General features: G+C 39.9%; 1 protein-coding gene across 4 annotated transcripts in view; it reads right to left on the bottom strand.

Annotated features, from left to right (window-relative positions):
* The window catches only part of RBM20 (RNA binding motif protein 20), a 109207-nt gene that overhangs the window by 79557 nt on the left and 5592 nt on the right, over window positions 1–24058 (bottom strand). For 3 of the 4 annotated variants that reach the window (XM_059821026.1, XM_059821028.1, XM_059821029.1), the window contains exon 1: window positions 5256–5324. The exons of the other annotated variant lie outside the window; for it this stretch is intronic. In XM_059821026.1, the coding sequence (XP_059677009.1) occupies window positions 5256–5269 (14 nt within the window). In that variant the 5' untranslated portion in view covers window positions 5270–5324. Of the gene's footprint in view, window positions 1–5255; window positions 5325–24058 lie in introns of those variants that run through there. 4 annotated transcript variants of the gene reach the window in all.

The raw sequence follows: 24058 nt of genomic DNA, 5'->3' as shown, positions 1-24058 counted from the left end.
CCAGAAGTTGTTTGTTGAAATTATTTTCTAATTTTCCAAAGGAGGACTGGGTTCAGATTTTAGGGTCCAGATCCTCCAGTGGAGAATCTGCCCTAACACTAAGCTCCCACACAACATGGAAACTCGGCCCCTAAAGGCATTTAGTCTATCAGAAATCAGCTCCAGCGATAAGCTTCAAATGCTGGGTCTAGTAATTCCAGGTGTTCTCACAGCCGTGTCAGTGTCACAGATGGAGAGGATTTTTACCCTTCCCCACATCCTGTTTTATAAAGCAGATGTGGGGGCTCCAGGGACCCTGACAGACAACCCTTTGTTCCCACTCGACTGGAGGGCGTCCAAGCATATCTTGCTAAAGAAAAGGGGTTTTTTTGTGTCCCAGTTGCACTACGAAGGAAAAAAATGACTAATTCCACGGGCTCTTTAGGGGGCACTTTTTGATGAGAGTGGCCAAGGTTACCAACACCTCCACAGGTTCATCAGTTGGTTTATCTTAAGGTCAATTTTGTTCTGGTTTTCTCCCAAACACAAAAATGTAAGTGAACAAATGAATGTAACAGCTCTAAGATTTAAGATCCATCAATAAGAATTAATTGGGCTTGGGCTTCAAATTGTCCCACGTCAGTTATTCATAAAGGAGTATTTCAAATCACTTACTGAACACAAATTATTTTCCTGCTCAACAAAGCTAAGATCCCCATTCTTTCTTTAGTCATTTTATTGAGAAATTCAGTATTTATTCATGCTGTGGGCTGTTTAACAAAGCTTAATACTGGACATTAACATCTATTTTGCTTAGATACCAGAGAACACGTGGAGGATTCCCTGGCATGTTTCCTCAAGCAAAGATTCAGAAAAAGAACTGCTAATTCTAAAAAGGAAATTTTCAAGCTCCAGCAGGACTAACAGATAACAAACAGAAAACCCCAAACGAACTGCCTTTGGCAACTTTGCATGCGAGTTCAATTCTGAGAGAGTTGAAACGAGTCTCTAAAATACCAATTTTGGTACAAGCTCACTGTGATATACCATGAAGAGACAGAAAGGAATATAAATGTGTTCGCATGTTCCTGGAAAGGAAGAATTCATGCTCCCTGCTGCTCTTTGGGGGGAATAAGATGGAATATATTTATTGGTATAATAGGATTTCTAAAACTGCAAAATTTGCTTAGTTATATGCCTATAATATATACACACTGAGTAAAAAGGTACATGTAAAGAACTGTTCCAGAGCTAATTATTCCTAAGGAATAGAATTCCTTCCTCATTTTATTAGTGTACCTTAACAACGGCTTCAGAGTATTTTTAAAATATAAATAAACCTCAAGGTGATATTTGATATATTGTGCAAATTAGTAATTTGCAGCTTAAACTCCTTCGCAGGTTTTGCTGACAGTGCTGTCTGCAGCAGGTCGCTGCCAGCACTGGGAAGTTTAGCTCATAGTTTAGCAACTCCAGTCTTTGGACATACAACGCTGCATCAGCAATGAGATTATTAGATCTTCTTTGCTACTCCATTTACTGGGAAACATTGTATTCAAACAATATTGAAGATCAGCGGTAAAATCTGCTAAAAAGAGACTTTATAGCTTTCACTCCAGCTAAAACAAAAGTAGAAAAACACGGGTCATTGCTTTAGAAAACAAACTCCGAGTGAAAGGACAGCACTGAATACCACTGAAGGAATCTATTACGTTCAGCACAGTTCTAATACTGTGCTGACCTGCATTACCTGTTTGATACATGAGGAGCCTGAAAGCTGGGGTTTGGGAAATTTAAAAAGTCACCACAACAAATTTTAACATAGAAAATACCAGTATGTTGCGGATGTTAAGCCATTTCTACTACCCACATAGAACATTTTGGCTGTTTAAATCCTTGAAGACAGGTGGCTTAAAGAAGAAATCCCAACTCTGACTGGAGAGGTAGAGAGGATCTGGCTGGGACCAAAGCAGCTCATTCTTTACTATAGTTCTTTTTTCTTCTTTTTTTCCCTCCAAGTTTTTTTCCTTTTCTTGTGACAGTTTCAAGACAGGGGAATGACACTAAAAAAGATAAACACTTCCATATAGCAACTCTACAGATCTCTAACCAGAAAAAACGTACAATCCACTGAAAAACAGATTGTACGCTTCTTAACAGGTAAACATTTTTGTATCTACTCGTCTAGTCCTGGGAGTCACTGGGGATTAATCTACACTTAAAATCCCCAGGATTAGAGAGTGCTTCAGAACAGTCTATGCTGCTAAATTTATAATTTTTATAAGAGTATTTAACAAATCTATGTAGCCAGAATTACAAACTCCCAGGAGAAGGAATGACTGAGTTGTGTGATTTGGATTTTTTAGTTAACACAACAACTACGACCATAGTTAGTTAATACAGGAGTGGGACTCATGGGGATGACTGCAACAGAAATAATTTATCATAATAGTAATTAATAAGACACACTGTCAACATTTTCCTAAAGGATATGAAGATCTTTGTCAGTACAGGAAAAACAGGGGCATACGATTTACTCTGTGGACAACAGCTACGATTTATTCTGTGGTTTTAATTTAATTCCTGGTTTCCACCTGAGACTGTAACTGAGAAATTATCTATACTGGTATAAATAAGAAGTATAATATCAAGGAATACCTGTTCAGCTCTTCTAACTGCTTTTTAATCTTACTCAATACCAACATGTAGCACTTACTTTCATTTGCTACATAAATACCCTGAGTCAGATTACCATTAGTCAGATTTCATAAAACGGTTTCCAGCCATTTTAAACCAGTTCATACAAAACCCCATGAGACTAATATTGCCGATAACAAAAATTTAGACATAGAGCAGTTTGCACATTGGAGACGTCCAGGGAAGACCTCATAAATGAGCTACTGGACTGTGTGAACTGCCACTGTGATGACCACATTTTCTCCGATTAAAAACTTACATTGAAAGATGAAAGAATTTCAGTTTTCCCCTGTTCAAAGTAGTATTTCCTCCTCATACAGAGATTTGCATCCATTGCCTAATGAGGTTATATAGATGCAGGTGTTAAATGCTAGCTTCTGCCAGGCTTCACTAACGCAAGTTCAAATACGTATTATTTGTCATCTTCATTTTGGTTTTCAGGTATAATTCACGGCTATTGCTGATGACACAATGATGGTTGATGTCGGTAGGCATGCCAACGAATGGCATAAAAAAACCTCAGTAACCACTGAACAAAAAGAAAATTCCATATTTTCCATGAGGAAAATATTCCTGTAATATATTTTCCATCATATGATTAAGTTGAAGAGACAGGGGCAACTTAACAATTATTAATAATTAATTTTTATACAGTCTGAATACACTAAAGAGCATTCATTTTTGTGTTAACACCTAAGTTCATGCATTTTCACTTCCTCCTTCAAAGTCCTGCTTGTTTTGCAAATGTGTCTTTAGATAGGGAACCATTTACCAGTTAAATGCCTATATTGAATAAATTGTTTCTTCTCTTTCCCTTTGCCCCCTCCCCTCCAGTAAAGGAAGAGCTATTATGATATGAAATAGACTGAAAACAGAGGAAAAACTACCATTTTGCCAAAACCACCAATATTTATCCGTAGTGATACTGTAACAATAAGAAGCTATGCACAACCTCTTACGAGATTTTTTTCTTTTGAGTCGATACTCATCATTTCTTCTGGAAAACTGTGCATTATTTATAGCTGCAGATTTCTTAAATTTTCACAGAGTTACAGTTGATTGTATTATTTTGTTCTAGTTTGAAATCCCAACATAAATAAAGCCAATTAAAACATTCAGTTTCTTAGTTATGTAATTCTTTATTATTAACCCACAAACAGAGGCAGAGTAGTAACTCTGCAGTTAAACTGCTTTGCTCTTTCAACACTGTAGAATTTGGGGCAGGGGAGCAATGTCGAGCCAAGACACTAAATGGTTAAACAAAAAAATTCATTTAACATAACATGAGTGAATCTGGCTACTACCAGACTCCAACACAGACCAACACTCCTTTATGCGTTCTAATGGTTTGCCAAGAATTTGATGTGCTCCTTCTATTCGCTATTTTGAAGCTTCCTTCAATTCCTTACCTTTATGAAGGCATATAATTGAGGTTTTGCTGCTTATCTAACAGTACATCTTAAAAAAAAAAAAGCATATAAATAACTTTTCCTTAAATATAACACTATGTAATTGCATTGGCCCTACTTAAAAACAAACAAAAAAATTTAACTGTTTAATTAAAAATTTCCCAAATGCACCAGAAAAAGACACTTTTCCTGAAAGTACACCTATTAAATAAAAACTATAAATAAATAAATGAAGACATGTATAAAATATTTAATACTTGCAAATCGTTTATGCTTATGTAACACTAATCTATGCTTTTAATACGTCTCTGTTTAACAAAGCACTGCTGAAGGCGGCAGGCTTTTCTGTGGCTTCCCTAGCAGTGTGTCTCACTAGCAGCGTTCTCCCCCAGCCTCGTCCCGCACCTCTGCGGCTCACTGAGCCTTGCTAGCAACTTTAATGAGCATCCTTAAAAATAGAAAAAGAAGTCCATGACTTCCCCTATCTAGGTGTTTTAAATACCAGCACTATCAAGCAGTCACCCCAGGACCCAGGAAGGATAAGGATATGTTGTCAACAAAGGAAAAAAAAGAGATAAGGTCTTCGGTGCCCACTCCCTGACCTGACAAAATCCAGGGCTTGATATTGGTCTCCAGGTCAAAAATAGACTGTCTGCATCTGAAAGCAGCAGAGAACATTTCCACAGTTATCTCACTGTTAGTTGTTTTGCAAACCACATTAAGCACTTCATAGAATGGCATCCGTATCTGCTGTAACTCATTTGGGAACAACAACTCTGAGTCATGTTTGAGAAAAAGCATGTTTGTCAAGGGCAATAGGAACAATTAAGAAAAATAAATCCTACCTTGAGGTCCTTTCTCCTGTGTCTGTACATTATGCTTTCAATAGAAGTAGATGTCTTCTCTACAAACGCCACCACCATCCCATTCACAATAAGGATTAAAACCAAAACGTATAGACCTTCATCTGCCTTTGCTAATCAACACAGTAATATTACACACTGGAGGCACAAATGTTTCTAACAAAAGATTGAACAGCCACACACAGCAGTAAGATACCCTATGTTCTCTTCCTTTTTACTGACCTAGAAAAGAAATATCATTAACTATTAAATGTTAGCCTAAGTAATTATAACAAACCAGTATCATCAAGTTAAACGAATACGCTACCTTTTCTGATTCATTATCTTTGCTTTTGAGCTTTTCCTCTTACTGATAAAAATTCAGTAATTCCCCATGTTCTTGCTGAGCACTCACGTAAATTAGCAAGGTTCAACTGCGTGCGTTGTCCAAGCCAGTATAGCTTAAATCTCAGTCAGGAGGGAAGCCAGGCAGATAAGCACTGGCCTATGGCAAGTTTATCTTTTGAAAGGGAACAGGGTGCTTGAAACAGAACTTAAGGCCAGGACAGTCTGTAAGTTAATGTTATGTTATGTCATAGTTTGCAGAGTAACGATCGAGTAAATGCATTGACAACAAAATCATCTGCCAGGTTCCACTAGATGTTACCAATTACTAACCAATTAATTTGATCTGTTTCAAATGGGCAGGCAGTGGACCCACACCTTCTCCATCGCAGAGTTTTATAATTTCATAACAGAATTAAATAAACCAGTTTCTGAGATATGCAATTTAATTAATAAAAAGGTGGTGTTCTTTTTAGCTGAGACATGCAGATTTCTTTGCAAAACAGCAGAACAAAGCTTTTTCCATGGCAAGGCTGTCTTGGGTAAGAAATCTTTTTTCTTTTTTTAAGGAAAATCTTTGCTTTTATTTAAAAATGGTATATAGAATTTTTCAAGACTACACAATAACATAAATTTCTATGTTTTTTAAATTCAAGATCAGAAATGAAGTTTTAAAAACACCTTCCAAAGTTGTAATAGTTTAGGAATTCTGCATCGTGACTAGATCACATTGTTGCATAAAGACATTTTCACTATAAGAAGCATTGAAGGATGATTTTTAAAATTGTACAAGGAAAAATCTTCCATTTGCATTTTACTCAGTATTTTTACTAAAAGAAAATTCTACCAATAACCTTGATACTTATCAGAAAGCTTTAGAAAATAATTAATATTTGATTTTCAAAACCTTCGGGTACAATGGGATTCTAAGATCTTGAACAGTTGCAGAGAGAACAAAAATTTCATTAAATCAAGGGGGAAAATTACCTATACATAGTAACTGAAAGGACAGGTATTATTCGGTAGTACTTAACTAGTCACATTTGACAAAAGTATCGGCGTATAGAATAGGAAAAAAATCCCTACTAAACCAGATGAAATCAGCACTATTCCATGCAATTTGTTCCTTAATGTGCGTTCCCTCTTATTTAAAAGCTTTGTATTCACAAATTTAAATAAATTAGTTATTTCCAAGTCTGATTTTAAAAAAATAAAAATTATTTAAAGTAAAAAATTTTCAAGGTTTTTCCTATATGCGCTCCGAAAAATAATTCAAAATAGCACCATGGAGATTCAGACATGGCTAAATAGCTTTCACATTATATATGTTTAGTTTAGAAGTGACAAAGAATTTGACCTGCCAGTCTCCAATCTGGGACTCTAATCCCAAAGGGACTTCCTTTGCCAGAAAAAAACCTCTTGCTTTTGGAAGAGGGTTTTTTTTAATGGCACACAATCCTTTTGATGGCATACAGATGAAAACATGTATTTTCCTTCTGCATTACATAGATATACAAGAATGTGAAACAATTTGAAATAAGAGTAAGCCAGTATCTCTCGGAAAGTAATAGCTTCTTGAGCTAATAATTTAAATTTCTGTGCTCAACTTATCTAGAATAAGCACAAAAATTAGACATTTTTGCAACTGCCTTCGAGAGCAGAAATACACTGACATGGTAAGCAAGAATGAGCAACAATATGAACAAATGTGAGACACTATTTTGTTTAACGTATCTAAATAGAAAATATTTAATTACAGTAAAATTGTCTGACGTGCCACAGTATGTTATTGTTGACTGATGGATAAACATGAGTGATTATCCATTTTGCTTGTCCCATCCACATTGCAGTGTCTCATCACTCCCCCCCCTAACCTACTCAAGAGTCTCTGCATAGAACAAGACTTCTGGATGGTTATCAGTTTGATCTTACCTATTATCAATGGGGAAAAAATGAGCAATACGGTTGGATATCCTGCTCTATGATTTCTGCAAAAATAATTTTTTCTGTAAGTAGAACAGAAGACTGAACAGACTATGTCACATGACTGCTTCATAAAATCCTCCACCTTTAAAGAAAAAGGGCAAAGGTAATATGTACAACCTGACATTTAAAGACTAAAATAAGTGATTTATGCAAGGAGAAGTGGTTCGTAGCTTTCCTATGAAAGTTATGGTTTGACACAGCTGATTTAGATAAACACAGCTCCTAGGAAACAATGACAAAATATGGTACTGCACTACTGATGAATAAAAATTACCTAATTGGGATTAATTAGAAATTGAGGGCTGAGGTGGAAAGAAAAATGTAATTAAGACATTTAAAGGAACATTTGCAACATTAAAAAAAAAATCTTACTTGTATCTGAATAATTTTTTAACCTATTGCTGCTAAAATGACCTTGTACTACTCCTGCAACTGAAAAGTCACATTGAAGTATTTTAACCATATTATGCATAAAGAATTTACTTCTAGACAGACAGCTTTTGCACTTACAGATCATTTTTTTCTCTTAAAATTAGAAGATGACTGTAAATTCACAAACAAGCATAAGAGGAGTAAAATTTTTTAAAAACACTGTATTTTGATCAACTGACTTTCCTACTGGCAGTACCACTTTAAACAGTGATGGAATTTTAAAAGCTGTCCCAATATATCAAAATCAAACTCAGAATATCTTAACAAATTTCTCAAGTTTCTATGACTAATAGTGTATCACAGAGTTGATAGTTATGGGCTAAATGCAATCCTGACCTTTTGCGCTTACGGCTACGAGACCTGCCGTCTGTGCGCTGAGCCAACACAAAATCTACGCTTACAGCAGCGCTCTGCCCGCCAAAAATCCTTTGAGGCAGGATTTCGACTTGTTTTATAGTCTCTTTAAAATACAGGAAAGGGCTCCCTACTCCTCCCCAGGAAGGTAATGTCTTTTACAGTTGCTCCCTCCTTCATCAACAAAGTCCAAGTTTTTTGGAGTAGAGACCCTATAGTGCCAGAAAGCCGCTGTTAATAGAGCATTTTCAAGCCTTTGATAAATGTTACATTTCCAGAATATAAAGTTTTATCTTTCTATCAGCTCTGAAAATCTCTGGCCTCTCTCAGGCAAACAAATGCTGAATTTTCATTCCCACCATCTTAAACCAAGTCAGTGGACTGGATTTCTGAGCAAAAACCTTTCCAGGTGTCAAATCTGCTGTGATTCTCTACGGCATTTCTTGCCAACAGGAAAAAGCAATGGATATTTCTTCTTTGTGCTTTATACACAAGGTTTAGCTGTTGAGGAAGAAGCAGTCAATTCTTACACAAAAAAGTTAAAACCAAAGAAGGGTTGGTAGAGGAGAAACAAGGGATCTGGCAGATCAGGACATGACAGGGCATCAGGAGGACTAGAAAGATTTTGTATGGGAGAAAACCTGAAGGAAAAGTTGTTGAGGAGTAGGAGAGGAAAGGGAGAAGGGCTGTGGAAGAAGGGCATGAAAACACCATCCTTCCCCCTTCTCTGTCCCCTCTCCCAGCCCTTATTTCACTGGTGAGCCCATTTTCCACATACTCTTTGCAAAAGATGCAGAGAAAGAGGCAAAGAGGCTGTGTAAAACTGAGCATCACAGCCCTTCCCCTGGACTCGGAGGAATGAAAAATGTAGTTAGCTCTCCGCTACTCTTCAATTTCCAAAAGGCACTGTCATTAATTTTGTTGCACAGGACAAGCCATAGAAATCAGAACGGCAAAGCACATTAATCACCAGCAATACCGCAGTGAGCAAAGACAGCTTGAGTCAATAAACGAGCCCGGAATGAGTGACTATGAACAACAAGTGCTGCTTACAAGCAGCCAAAGTGAAGATCATCAGGAAACTGTAAAATGAGACGTGCATCATGTAAACCTCCCCTCTTTCCCGCCTCCCCTACGAGGGGATGTTTTGACACTGAACTGTGGAATTCCCCAGAGACATGATAAAGGAGAAATAAAAACAGCTACCAGCCAAGCAATGCCATGCATGACAAAAACCAGATGAGGAAGTCACTGGGTAAAACAGCAACACAAGCAAACATGGTACAACCCTCAAAACAACAACTGTCTTGGAAACTGCTCTTTCCAGTGTTTCTCGGCTCCTGTTCCAACCCTTCTTGCCTGAACACACAAAGACAAAGTAGAAAGTGCCATGCTGGATCAGATCAACCAGCCCAGCAATCCGTGTCCTACCAATGGCAACCTAGGGGCAGCTGCTCCATGGATGATGAGACAATCACAAGACACTAAACCCACTTCAGGAAATTTTCTCCTCCTTTCCAGAAGCTAGTTAATACCATGTATTTATGTCTCTTCTGTTATTCTCTCCATCCCATTTTTTTGGGCTTAACCAAAGGGTAGGATAGCCTAAAGTAGTGCCTACAAAACCCACTCTACAGGATAACTGCCAGTAGATTGAAATCTCCTACCCCAGCCCTCATCTCCCTTGAAAACTTCCTGGATGTGGGTTCAAGTGAGAAACCCTACACAGCTGGATGTCAGGATGCACAGGGAGCTTTCGTTCCCCGTGTACTCGTCAAATCCTGCCTCTGCACAGCAAGACTGCGCCGTCCCAACGCAGTACCTCTGGCGCCTTCAATTAATGCTGAGAAAATCCTGAGCTAAGTGCCTGCTTGAATTTGATGGGTTTGCCATCCAAATGATGGTCTGTCAGCCTCATAAAAGCACCGGTTAGTAAACAACATTATGGCACGAACACTGGCAGAATTACGAGCAACTGCAAGCTGCAATTAATTTGACCTTAGCCACCATGCCCACACAACCAGTGATGCTAGTGCTGTGGTTTTATTTCAGATCAACGCAAGCAACAACAAATAAACATTCCCACCACCTCTCCAAAGAAGAGGAGTCAAAATTACCCAGTGCTGCTAGAGAAATCTACAATTGAACAGTTGCAAACTACTTCATAGCCCTGAGGAAAATGGAATTCATTCACTGAAGTGTAGCTTGAGCTAAACTAATCCGAGTTGCGTATCTAGTTCTCGCAGAGCTTTGAATAGCAATCAATCTTCCTGCATTCACCAACAAGTGATTTGTTAATCTGCAGTTTTCATAACATAATAAAGAACATTTGGATTAACCAGCTATCGTCATAACAGCCTGATGAGCTTCTTCAAGTCTCTTGATTACTTATTGGGTATGACAGAGTATCCAGTGCAGTGAAACAAACTGGGCAGTACGGATTACATCATGTTCTGCCATCTGGAAAACATTACAAGATATTCACTAATACTGTGAAGCCTCCTGAATCCGTTCTTCATTTATAACGTAACCATTTGAGCTCCAGAAAAAGCATCTGAGGAGTGATTTGTAAAATATGTTACTGAAATCCTAAGTAGGATATTGTTTTAAATAAAAACCGTATCTAAGTACAAATTTGAATTTCAGCTTATATCCTTAACCAATTATATACCAATGCAAATCTCCACTGATAAATTGTCTTGCTAAATCCATTCTCGAGGTGGATTAGTTAGCTCAGAGAAACCACACTGGGATATAGCTCTCCAGGACCAGCAAGGTGATTTGAAGATTCCTCAGTGACTGGTTAGCAACTTCTGTTAGGTACGCAGTGAGATTCAAAAGTGTGATGGCATTTGACAGCAACACAGAAATTTAAGGTCGCTGCCCCAAACAGCTCAGTCAGTGGGTGGGAGAGGCTGGCAGCGGACAGAGCCACTGCGCTCACGGGGGCTATAGGTTATTCCTGTGCTATACGTTATTCTTGTGCTGGTAGGGGCAGAAAAAACTGCTCGTGGTCAGCTGCTGAAGAGAAATGCTGCCCAAAGAATGCACCAGAGAGCAACTCAGCATCCAAACATTGTGTTTTGTATAGTCACAGTTGCTTTTAGTATCGCCCACTCTTCCCATCAGGAATGCCCAGCATCCCATGTTATTTCTGGCCCATGATGCACGTGCTGCAGGGCTCGCTCTCGCTGGAAGAGAAGCCGGGCACGCTCCTTGCCAGCAAGGGGCTAGCACCACTTCTGACATGGGAAGCAAGGTTTATACAACGGCACTTAGATCCATTTCTGTGAAACTTGCTCCGTGGCTGAAAGCCAACAAGGGTCAAGAACACGCAGCAGTTTAGTTTCATAGTGGATCCCCTTTACAGATAGCTCTGGGCTGACACATCCCACCGTGCTCCTTGAGATATTTTTTTCCAGGAAGGCAAAGCCAAACTCTTGACAGGGCAACCGGCGGAGAGCTCAGCAAATGAAACCTCTGGACTGGCTTTCCCAGGTAACCATTCCCATTTTACTTTCAAGACTTCAATATTCCTAAGGAGATATGCAACAGGGTTATTATCCACAGCTCAAGAAAACATATTTATGTATGTGTACAATATTTCATACATACGTACACATACATACACACGCGCTCTCTATACAAAGCCATTCTCATACAACATTCTCAACTCTTCCACAATCCCCAACCCTCCAAACAATCAGGTCAGGCTAACCTCATCACAAATTTATTACAAATGTGGTAAAACCTGCAGAAGGAGTACCTTACCAAAGTTGCTGTAAAAGTTAGGTTGTGCCATGGGACATGCAATAATCTGAAACCTCAACTGACAGAAAAGCCAAAGCATTAGGGGGGATTTGGAACAGTTCAGGTCTGTTTGTTTTTAAAATCACACCCTGAAAATACAAAGACAGTTTCCATCATATCAATGCTTTGACCCAGACTGCCCCAGAAATGTGGTAAGAAACCAATGGACCTCTTGAACAATATAGTTTATCATATACATCACCATCCTAATACTGTTTTTACACAATTCCCTGGTTAAAGGAGCACAGGTCTTTTCAAAGGACACAACAGCTGTGTGGGAGACCACAACAGAGTACATGTTGGGAACGGTTAGCAATATGAATAGCTAAAATTGTGAAATGACCTCTAAAATAGGAGTTCCTTAAGTAACTCCTGTATGTAAGTACACAAATACACACACATACCAAAAAACACACACGCACATAAAAATGTTGATACATTACATACATCTTTACTACTAATGTTGAGATAGATGTTTTCTATTCCACCTGCGTGATATGCTACACAAGAAAGTTATTTCCTCTGGTTTCGTTATCAGATGACATGACAGGAATCTTTGTATTATTTTCATACGTTTTAGTGAACACCGCTTTATGACCTGGCTCTTTAGTTTTATTACCCACTTAAATAAATACATTTCATGTACCGTTTTTGGAAATAAAAATGGGGATGCTTCAAATTCTTCCAATAAAGTCTACTATTAAAACTATTTAAAGCCACAATATGAAGAAAACATAAGAATTTTTATAGTCTAGTTTTAAAACTATGTGATTAGCTCAGCTAATAAATCTGTTCATGTAAACTCTGCAGCATTCAAACAAATGTATAAATGCTCAAGCTGAGAAAAATCAGATACAGTTTCTAGTTCTCCAGTTATTTAATCCAATCTACTGAAAAGGACATTAGAGAATTTAGTATCTGCTTTAAAATGAGACAAAGCTGGTGAGATACTTTTAAACAGGAGTAGCAATTACAAAATAGCTCCTTTGGCCACCTTGAGAAATGCACTTTTAAGATTATCTAGAAGTACAATTAGCAATTCTACTAGATTTGCATCACACCCATAAAATTCTCCTTTCCCTTTCAGTACTCTTCAATCCATTTTAAAGGTAACTGCTGTGCTGATCTCCAGTTTATATTGAACAGATGAGCGCTAGTAAATCAAAAGCTGTCCAAATCTCCTACTGTGGATTAACATATACATAATGGCTGCTTACCCGTGACTGGAAATACTTCTGATAGCTTAATGCTGTCAGGTGCTTCATTTCCAATGGCCAAAACATAATGTAAGATTCCAGAGGACAAATTCTTCACCTCTATTTCAAGCATGGAAGTATGTGAACACCGTTAAAACCCACTGATTTTGTCAAGATGCTTTTGTCAAGCATGTGTTTCACTAATGCACAATAACTATGTTCATTTAAAAAACCAAACGTACAAAACCAATCAGTTTTGAAAGCTAAACAGCAGCATAAGATGCAGACAAAGATGACGGCAGCAGAAGTTCTGCGGGTACTGTTAGTGTAGTATTTCTGATATTGGACTACGGTCTCCAGTTGGAGAAAAGAACATCTATGAATATAATGAGCCTTATTAAAAAAAACATTATCTAGGTGAACATCGTGTCCATATTTAAGTCTTAAAAAGCAACTTTTCATTTCTGAAAGAATAGGGGGTCTGTGTATATCTTTATGAGATGTAAAATGCTCACATAAATCTCTGCACTGACAAATTTTCGATCTGAAGTCAAAAACGGGCAACAGGACAGGACAGCATGAACAGAGGGGCAGTGGCCAGCCGAGGCCGGAAGATTTACAGAAGAGATGGTTTGCCAAGGGTTTTCTGGAGAGGGCAGGGAGGGGTGGAAGCTTGGAACAAATTAATGGGCAAACTGTTCCAAGCACCAAGACTGGCATGAGAAGATGTGTCCAAAAGACTGTGGCTCCAAGTTTGTGTTACTTAACATCCCTGTCTAGCTATCTAACTATAGTGCCACCAAACACCGTGAATAGCAACATGTTTCTCACCAGCAACACAAATGCGCCGTCATCTAACACCCAAGCCTATGAAATCTCCAGTATTTCTGGTAAGCGGGAGAGGGAGGCATGTGGAAGTATACCAGTCAGATCAACAGCACGTGGGATTTGCCTGGGGAGAGGTAACCACACGTACTGCCGTACCAGCTACCCTAAAGACGGTTTGCAGCAGGCTGTTTACTCATTTAGCTGTCAAAGGTAGGACTACGTACAGACTCGCATACGCACGCTCCAGGAGTATGTGGATGCTGAAGGCAGTGCCTTTCAAAACGTACCACCTCACCCAGCTTCGGGTATCTGACAAAACACAAATGACCCACCACAGTGGAGCCTGATCACTGTTTGACCAGACACGGGAAACTGCAGGGAAGACTCTCCCAAGATCTCTGACACCACAGCTGCTCCCACTGACAAAAGCAAAGGAACCGGGAAAACACTGAGAAGGAAAGAGCACGTCTCTCCATCACGTTTAGGATCAATAGCCAGTCCTGAAAGAGGATGCAAAGAAACGCTGTGTGCTCTCAGGAGTGTCCTTTTCACTGTGGAAGGGGTCAGCTGGGAAGAGGTCCCACAGCCTGTGCTTCAAACAGCTGATAGTCAAAGAAATCGAGGGACAGATGTCACAGGGGATGGAGACGGGCAGATGCCCTTTTCCCTTTGGAGCTCTGGGTGCAAGGCTGGGTTCTCAGCGCAGTGTTAACGGGACGGTGTGTTACGGCGCTGCGCTGGGAGATGAGGGTTTGAAGGAGGAAAGCACACCCTCTGCAGGCTGACACCCGGGGACTGGAAAACATCAGTCCTCTCTGCAAGCAAAGAGGACTCAATTTCATTTCAAAGGTGGTTGACAGGGATTTTGCATAGATTCACTGAAATGCAGGAAGAAGAATTCAGTAGATCCAAATCAGCAGAAAGAAGGGACAAATCTGTGGTTTAGAAGCAGTTCCACTGCACTGCTGGTGCTGGGGCCACATCACCCCTTCCACCCAAACGAAAGAAAAGGCATATAAACAAAATAAAGCTTGCACAGAACAAAAGATTTGAAGAAATGAAAGTGTAACAAAACATTTTCAGTTATTACATAATATTCTATTAATATGGTCAAATGAAAATTATTGATTTGAATTCTTTTTACTGTTTTTTGTTGTTTGGGCTTTTTTTAAGTGGGCTTCCTCGTGATATTTTCCAGACGAAAATCATGGATCAGATATACAAAAACATCATCTACTTGCTAATTTTTTAACAGATCAAAATAGATTTTAAACACTTACCATGAGGCTTCCATCACTGTAAATAACTACCAAACTACAAATTAAGCATAAAACTAATTAAACAAACATTGAGTAGCTAAAGTGTGTCCACAGAAAAGATGAATATAATTATAGCTCAGCAATTTGAGAAGAGAATATTTTGAATAAGTAGGTAATTAAGTTAAGAGAGGCCTAAAGAAAGATTTCACACTCACATACATATGCTGAAGCAGTTTAAAAATAGAGAGCAAGAACTGCCTGACTTCACCTGTTAATTTTAGCTGGGTGATGAGCTGGTCCCAAAGACAGAAAGGCACAGCAGGATTTTTTCTCAGCAAAGTGCCCTTCGTATTTTTATGTGAAGGAAATGCAGTATGTTCTATTAATATCCTGCTGTAGTCCTAGATAAGTCTAGGCACCCTTTCAATCAGGAAAAAGTTCTGGTTTGTTTCTGCAAATCACTTGTACTCTCAAAGACATAGACACAAGTTGGAGAACCTCACGACTGCCCCGGCCACTTCACAGGTAAATAACATCCACACAAGAAAAGACACTTATTTAGTTTTCCCATCAGTCACATTTTGCAATTACTAAAGCTGTAAGTATGCCACTTTTTCTCTCATGAGGAAGGAAAAGCAAACGACTGATTTTGGACCCTAAGATAAGTTTAACTTCATTCTCATTTTAATTAATAGCTGAAAAAGAAAATGTTGATACAAGCTAGACCAAGACTACATTGCAGAAGGGGCGGGGAGGGGGAGAATAGTTGTTTGCGTTAATGCAGGCATAACGCCTGGGCTCTCCCAAAGAAGCTGGGGAGAAGTACATAGGCTTTTCCCCACATAAAGAAAGATTGATTCTTCTTCTGGGTACGGCTCCCTCACACGCTTCACCTTCCTGCCGTATCTCTGATTAACCTAACCCAAGCACAAGCTTCCCCACAGCAGGTCCCAGCCCATCCAACACTGTTTCAGTCTGGCAAATTCTTGCAGCGGGGCAGGGCTGAAACCCTTCCTGGTCAATAGCATCACACGGAGAACTTTTCTGTCCTTCAAGGAACGGTGGAAACGGAGGATAACCAGCACGCAGATTATTTTTCCAACATACTCTTCCCAAGTGACAGCTGTCCAAGTAAAGGTAAGATTCTCCCCAAAATCCTCAACTGTCTCAAAAGCACCTTTTGAACTAAGACTTGATAGATGGTAATGGTTAAAACCTAGGCAGCAGTCTGAGTTAACCCTGCAGTGAAAACAAGCCTGCTAAACTCTCCCCTCAGCTTCCACAGTTGCATTCCCTTGCTTGTATTTTAGAGCAACAATCAGCAGTAAGACTCTAGACGCATATAGTCAATGCATAGACGTGGTGCTTAGGGACATGGTTTAGTTGTGGACTTGGCAGTGTTAGGTTTACAGTTGGACTCGATGATCTCAAGGGTCTTTTCCAACCTTAAATAATTCTATGATTCTTTTCTATGATTCATCCACCCCCTCTTATGTTTAGCCTTTAATTATGAATTCGTCTTAGGCTCCACCTGTAAACTTCTTACATGTGTAAAGCTGCCCTGCAGAAAAGGACCTGGCGGTGTTGGTTGACAGCCGGCTGAAGATGAGCCATCAGTGTGCCCAGGTGGCCAAGAAGGCCAACGGCATCCTGGCCTCTATCAGAAATAGTGTGGCCAGCAGGAGTAGGGAGGGGATTGTGCCCCTGTACTCGGCTCTGGTGAGGCCGCACCTCGAATACTGTGTTCAGTTTTGGGCCCCTCACTACAAGAAGGACATTGAGGTGCTGGAGCGTGTCCAGAGAAGGGCGACGAAGCTGGTGAGGGGTCTGGAGCACAGGTCTTAGGAGGAGTGGCTGAGAGAGATGGGGTTGTTCAGTCTGGAGAAGAGGAGGCTGAGGGGAGACCTCATCGCTCTCTACAATTACCTGAAAGGGGGTTGCAGAGAGGTGGGTGTTAGTTTCTTCTCCCAAGTGACGAGCGACAGGACAAGAGGAAATGGCCTCAAGTTGCACCAGGGGAGGTTTAGATTGGATATTAGGAAAAATTTCTTTACTGAGAGAGCGGTGAAGCATTGGAACAGGCTGCCCAGGGAGGTGATGGAGTCACCATCACTGGAGGTGTTCAAGGAACGAGTGGACATGGCATTGCGGACATCATTTAGTGGCCATGGTGGTGTTGGGTTGATGGTTGGACTTGATGATCTTACAGGTCTTTTCCAACCTTAGTGATTCTGTGAATACTGGTCACTGATTCACTCCAGCTACTTCTGTGAATAAGTATTTGCAAATTTTATTTGCCAGGGAGATGAAATGCGAGTTAGTGGAAGTTTGCATTAACATCCTGCTGGTCAGCAGCTACTAGCTGAGGATGCCCTGCCATTCTTATCTTAGTGAACTGTTTGCCCAAAAGCGTAAGAGGTCCATACTGTCCTCTTAACGACCTGCTTCCCACCCACTCAGTTCTTGAGGAAATAAAGCAGAGCACATTATGCAGGTGAACCTTGGAAGATGTATGTAGTTTGCTTACACCCATATACCTGATATCTTTTGTTTTTAATCTTAACACTGTTCTGCATTTTTAAGTACTGTATTTTTTCCCGCAATCCTACCCCAATCCCAATTCATGTTATAAGTTCCATATTGTTCTGAAAACTTTTTTTCCATCATGATACACAGATGTAGGGCAGCATTTTCTCTTCCAGCTGAAGCATGCTCTGCATTTCATTTGTATACATGTAATTAGCTCATTTACTCTTATCACTCCCAGCATTTCTAGTTTAAGTGTCAGATACCAAAACCGGCCCAGACATCAACAGCACTCTATTCCCACCACAGGAATGACATCTTCCACTTGACTTCTTGCATCAAATGAAGTTAAAGCACTTGAAACTAAGGACTGAAGAGATGACCAATTCTATTTCTTTTACTGAAGATCCCTCTACTCTAATCAGAGATGCCTCCTTGCAAGAAGGTTGTCAGCTGATATTTTTACCTTCTCCTGCTTAAGTTCAACACAAAGTTTGTAGGGCGAGATCATCACTCACTGTATTACTATTTATAGTTACCTACTCTATCCTTATCCTAACAAGGCCCTTATCAACAAAGCTTCTGATCCTCCTAAATTAAAATTTTAACGTGAAGGAATTTTTTTTTTTAAGGTGTTTTTAATATGAATGAAATTTCTGCTTTTCTTGCTCTAAAAAAAAAAAAAATAATACTTGAAAACTCAATTAAAAGACCACCACCAATTCTTCCTTTCCTTTTCATAAATAGTTCAGATAATGCTTCTCTATCCCCCTCCCATGTAGAGAAATCATTCACGGGTTATAGGTATGAGACCTGGTTTTATGTAGCAGAGGATAAAGATAATTCAATTTAACTTTCCCTCTTGTAGAAAGGGAAAAAATATCCCTTTGGAAGAGTTTACCATGCAGACACAGCCCTTCCTTTTCTACACAGTCCCCTTGTCTCTTCAGCAAGGTAATACACCAGACTCCACAAAGTGGCAAGTACATCCATGGCAAAGCAGTTCAGATTTCAGAAGGAAACGCAGAAAACATTCATTAATTGCTCAAACAAGCAGCCAAGCCTGAGTTTGCTTCCAGAGCCCATCCAGCAGGATCCAAATCCAGGGGAGCGATAGAAACCTCCACTCTGGCTTTATTAGGCTGCCCAGTGGGGCCCCAGTATATAAGATAAGCCCATTCTCCAGTGCTTATCAATGATGCAATATAGTCACTATAGCACTGTTTTTACTGTTTGTGTATAGAGCAATGAGCCTAAAGGGGATGTGGTCTCAAAGCCAGGCTTCCAGCTGCTCCAGCAACATCATTATCATCAACCCCTGGCACCCAAAAGAAACGCCTGCTGCTCTCACCGCTGCCACCCATGCAGTTCTGTTCTTAGAGTAGTGGTCACTGCTAAAAGCTGGTCACTCTGTCAGCTTTGCTACAGATAAATAAGTACAATTACCTCAGGGAATTTAAATTAAGAGCTGCCTCTCTGTCTCACGGAGTTATAAACAACTCTGTCATGTTTAAGCTTGAAGAAGCATTTTTTCTGCCTCCCTTGATGATTCTGTTATTTCTGGAGGTGGGGGGCGAGAAGCGATGCACTCCAAGTCTCCTCGAATTACTGAAATGTCTAACCCCAGATCTGGGGTCCATTTGTCACAAGTCATACCCTCGGACGGTCTCTGCCTTGCCACGGGGAGTCAACCAGAGCCCTCCTCCCACGCGGCGCTATTTGTACAAACTGCCGACTTGGATGAAAAAGTAGATACAGAGCTGATACAGCGGTTCGCTTCTAGTGAGGTTCCCCGGCATCCAGCTAAGAGGTGAGAAAACTAAATATAACAAACTTAAAACTACAATTATTGTAGGGGAGCTTGCCAGAGCCGCTCTGAAGCTCCTAATGGTCTGTCGGGGATTTATGGATCAGCTGTGAAAATTTACTCACAGCTAAAACTTGCCAATCAAGTCCTCGGCTTTGGAACACTGCTACCAACTTCCACATAATACAGCTTGAAATTATAGAAGCGCCAAAGCAAAACAGTAGGTTTTAATGCTTCAAAGAAGGACACACAAAAGAAAAATCTATCAGATCAATAGAAATGTGTGGGGAGTCTCTCTTCTGTGTGTTTGTATCTTTGTGTAAAACGGTCTTATATTCTACAGAGCGGGAGGAGAATACACATACAGCAGTGCCAAGTACTGCCAAAATGCAAATGCACAGTAAGAGACAGTATGTTGTACAGAAAGGGCTACAAATGGCTGTCTCGCAGTTTAGAGCAGATTCCCCCTGTAAATTATGCCAGCAATCCAGAAAGTAATCTCAGTTGCTGATATTTTATGTCCTTGCCATATGGATTAGGATAAAATGGGATCTTCATAAAATTTATAAAAGCTCCTTTGAATATAGGGGGAAATACCACAAAATTGTATCTGTTATTTTCATGTTATTACATTAAAAAAACTGCAGCATATGTAACAAAAAAAAAATCCTGAGAACTTAAACAGCAAACAAAGCAAGTAGCCCACTTAGATGAGCAATGTAAGACAGTGCCTTTATTCTCCCAAATGCTCAGCACAAATTGGAAGACAGCAGTGATGGCCACCTGTAAGTGCAGCGCTGTGCAGGGGAGCTGATGAGCTCTTTGTACCCTCTCTACCTCTGACTCTACAAATCCCTATAGCTAGTGAGGCTTTAACACTCCAGAGTATTGGTCTTAAAACACATCAGGCCATTAATATGCTTTTAAGAAGCACAAAGGAGCATGGATACATACTCCTCCCTGCACAGCTCTAGGCTCTCTTTTAAACGAGAAGTTCCAATGCTGGAACACAAAGTAGCTTTCTATTATTTTCTTTGGCTTCTACTGTATTAGGTCTTGCCTATCAGCAATTACCGCTCTTAACATTTCTGTGCAGGATTCCTAGTGACGTGGAAAAAAAAAAAATAGTAGTAAATAGTCATGCAGCCTTGCAGACTTAGATGATAGATGATAGGATCTGATCCTCTAAAGCCTTACCCACATAAATAATCCTCATGTGTATGAATAAGGCTTTGCAAGATCAGTCTCATTGTATATACGCTATATCCAAATAGGAATTTAAGTCTTATTTAACACTGACAAGCAAACTGGCTTGGCCACCTAACGTATTTATGTAATATATAAGGCGTGTTGATTTACTCTGCACCCATATACTTCAACCATCTAAACAAAAATACTAAATCACTTCTAGCCCTTACAAATTTCTATTTTACCTCTTTTTTTTGTTAAGGAAATTCAATCCTTTAATACTTTGCAATGCAGAAAACCTACAAAACCTAGGTTGAACAGTAATGATCCCTTGTCTTTTAGAAGTCTGATCTTCTAGTAGAAGTAGATACCAAAGATACAGTGATTATGTGACTAACTTAAATTTTATTGTCAAATTTGAAGCAGTTAGTTAGCACTTTTTACTTCTCCGGAACTGGAAAAGAGAAGGTATGTTCAAATAATATCCAAAACTGCAGAAAATGCAAGAGTTGACTTGGATTCAAGCACCACAGAACTTTTATTCTTTTGATTACACCACTTTACCTACGAACCTGTTTGCCCATGCTGCCAACAGACATACCTATAAAATCTATATCACTATTCTTCCGTATTAGTTAAAAACATGTTCACCTCTAGACACGTCAATGACGCTTTCCTAAGCGTAATGCACGTCAGAGTAACCTGAGGCAAACCTCTTGGGCCATCTCAAAGAGTCAACAGGAAGATGCCAGCAAAAGGGTAAGCCCTGCCTGTACCATGAGGAGAAGGTGTTGCTATAGGATAGAATAGTGACCTTGAATGAAGCTGTGAAGAAGAGAGCCCAATGTTTGGTTGTCAGTTGGCAGGATGGTGGAAAGCTGTAGGTGACCTTACAAGAATGTGCCATGAGTGGGGCACAAATGGATGGCGCAGAGCACATGGGTAGCAGGGGTGTGAATGTTAAGATGTGTTAATGGAAGAGTTTGGAAGATAAGAGGAGCAGAGGGCTGAAAAAAAATCCCACCCTGGTTTGCTAATATTTCTCTCTACAGTTTTAGGAGACAAGAGTCATCTTTTCTCGAAATCCTGTCCTCAGTCTGAATTGTGCATCATCTCTGACAAAGAATTTGAGGGTGGGGGGGCAGAGGAAATCTCTGACAATCTCTGGAGTGGCATCCAGACTGCAGACAGCGCAAACACACATAGCTATGCACAGCTCTGCAGGGACTAGAGCGAACTTCTCTGGACCAGAAGTTAATCTGCTCTCGCTCTAGTTCCAGGCAGAGCAGAAAGCAGGGTGAAAAAGACTTTACTAAAGCATTATATGGCATTTTGGTCTCAATAAGCATTTTGTAATTTTATTTTACAGTATTTTAAAAAACTGAGACCAAAAAGAGAACAATAAAAGTCGGTCAGTGTAACGAACTGTATGTGTCATCAACCTAATAAAATTACTTAGCGCATCTTCCCCTAAGAGGAGAACACGTTTATCAGCAGAGACAGAAATAATAGTTCTTTCTGCAGAAACAGGCTGTGGTCAATTTACTGCTTCTTTTCAACTACAGAATATGCAAAAGCCCACAGATGAATGTTTGTTATCTCAGTAAAGGAAACATCAGCCATCAATCCACTTGTTGCAGAAGTACTTAAAGTCTGTTTCTCAAAACAAAGATTCAAATGTAATTAAAAATGCAAGAGCAAGTCCTGCACATTTCCAAAGAAGTGGCCCTAGCTCACAGACACCATCAACTCACACCTCTCCCCCCTCCAGGAAAAAAGCCACGAGGCGTAAAACTGTAGCTTTTGACACTACCAAAGTCAAGACATTTTACATTGCCTGAATTCTAATATTCTGCAGCCTACTGTAGAGAAAAATCACATTTATGGCAAGTTGAGGAAAGCTAAGGCTAGATAACATCAGATGCTTTTGGTGTCTCAAAAGCCAGTAAGTCAGGGAAGGGACCAGGTGATCAGAAATCAGCCAAGGAACTTGTTCATAACCTGCTCACAACACCACTTTCTCTGTCCATCCTGGCCAGCAGAAGACATAACTCAAGGGAACAGGAGTTAAACACTTCCTTATCCTGTCCCTGTCTTTTCCTAGTAAGAAGTACATCCTGAAGTGATGAAGCAGAATATTCTCCCATTCCTCATAAAGCAGTCACCATCATTAACATTTCACGTAACACAGGCTCTAGAGTGAAAACCATGCAGGAGATGGACTACATAACCAGTATAGCTACAGATTCGTATCACCTCAGAGTCAGGCAGGGCTAATGGCATCTTTGGGGCATTCTACAAAGGCTGCTGAGACACCCGCATGTCTTGAAACAACGGAGATGATGGAGAACAAATCTGAACAGCATCATTTAGTGCAACAGCCACACAGCGCAACTCCACCCTGGTCCCGGCTCACGGCCCGTTCAGCTCGTCTCCCAACACGGACATGCAGAAAACTAACAACAAATCCATCTTCCTTGTAGTTGCTCAGATGGCACGAGATAAATACGCAGCTTGTGGTACAATTAATATCAGTTAAACTCACGTTTGACAACGTTACATACACACACACACAAAAAATGCAGTAAGCCAGCAACAAAATAATTGCCTCTGTGCACTCACAAATACTGATCATTTACAAAAACAAGCCCTTGCCCCATTCCTGCAACGGAATACCCAATGCTTTTATTAGGCATATTTTCTAAATAGGCAAGAGGCATTTGTAAAATGGGCTAGGCTTGAGTTGTCAGAACAGGACAGATATTAAACGTTTCTAAAACCCAAAGGGGCAGGTTTTCTGGTTTCACCCAGTGTGTCAAGTGACAGCTTCACTGTGACGGGTCATTAGTGTGACAAAGAGAAAGCAGCTGAACATAGAGGGGCAGAGGCTAACAGAGCGATTACATCCTTAAATCAACTATAAAATGTTACAAAGGATGAAGAGGGGGGAAAAAAGGGGGAAGTATATTCAGGGGAATAAAGTCAGTCTGATAAAGTGTCTAGCTGCAAATCAGATCAAAGGAGTTTGTTTAAATTAAAAAAAAAATCAAGACAGTTTACTCTTCGGAAAAAGCAGATTCTATTTGAAGGAGTATTTTAAAGTCACTAAAATTATTATTTCATGCAAACAATCCAATTTTTACCCTCCTAAACAAATTTCTGCAGTCCTCTATGAAGCACAAATACACCTTTGAAGATCTAGTTCCTCCCATTTCGACAGCCCCCAGGAAGGATCAGAACTGAAAGGTAGGCTCAATTAAGAGGAAAACCAAAAGAACACATTTCCCAGTCTTCTCATTGATGGGAACAGTAGTATTAAATTTCCAATAAAAGAGCAACATGCAAGCAACTTAGTTACAGTAAAGAGAACTCCATTGCCATGTGTTGTGGTCTAAAAATG

The sequence above is a fragment of the Gavia stellata genome, chromosome 9 (assembly GCF_030936135.1).
Source record: "Gavia stellata isolate bGavSte3 chromosome 9, bGavSte3.hap2, whole genome shotgun sequence".
In the NCBI taxonomy this organism is placed as follows: Eukaryota; Metazoa; Chordata; class Aves; order Gaviiformes; family Gaviidae; genus Gavia; species Gavia stellata.
Note: the sequence above shows the minus strand (reverse complement) of the source record. Positions and strands in the feature narration are given on the sequence as shown.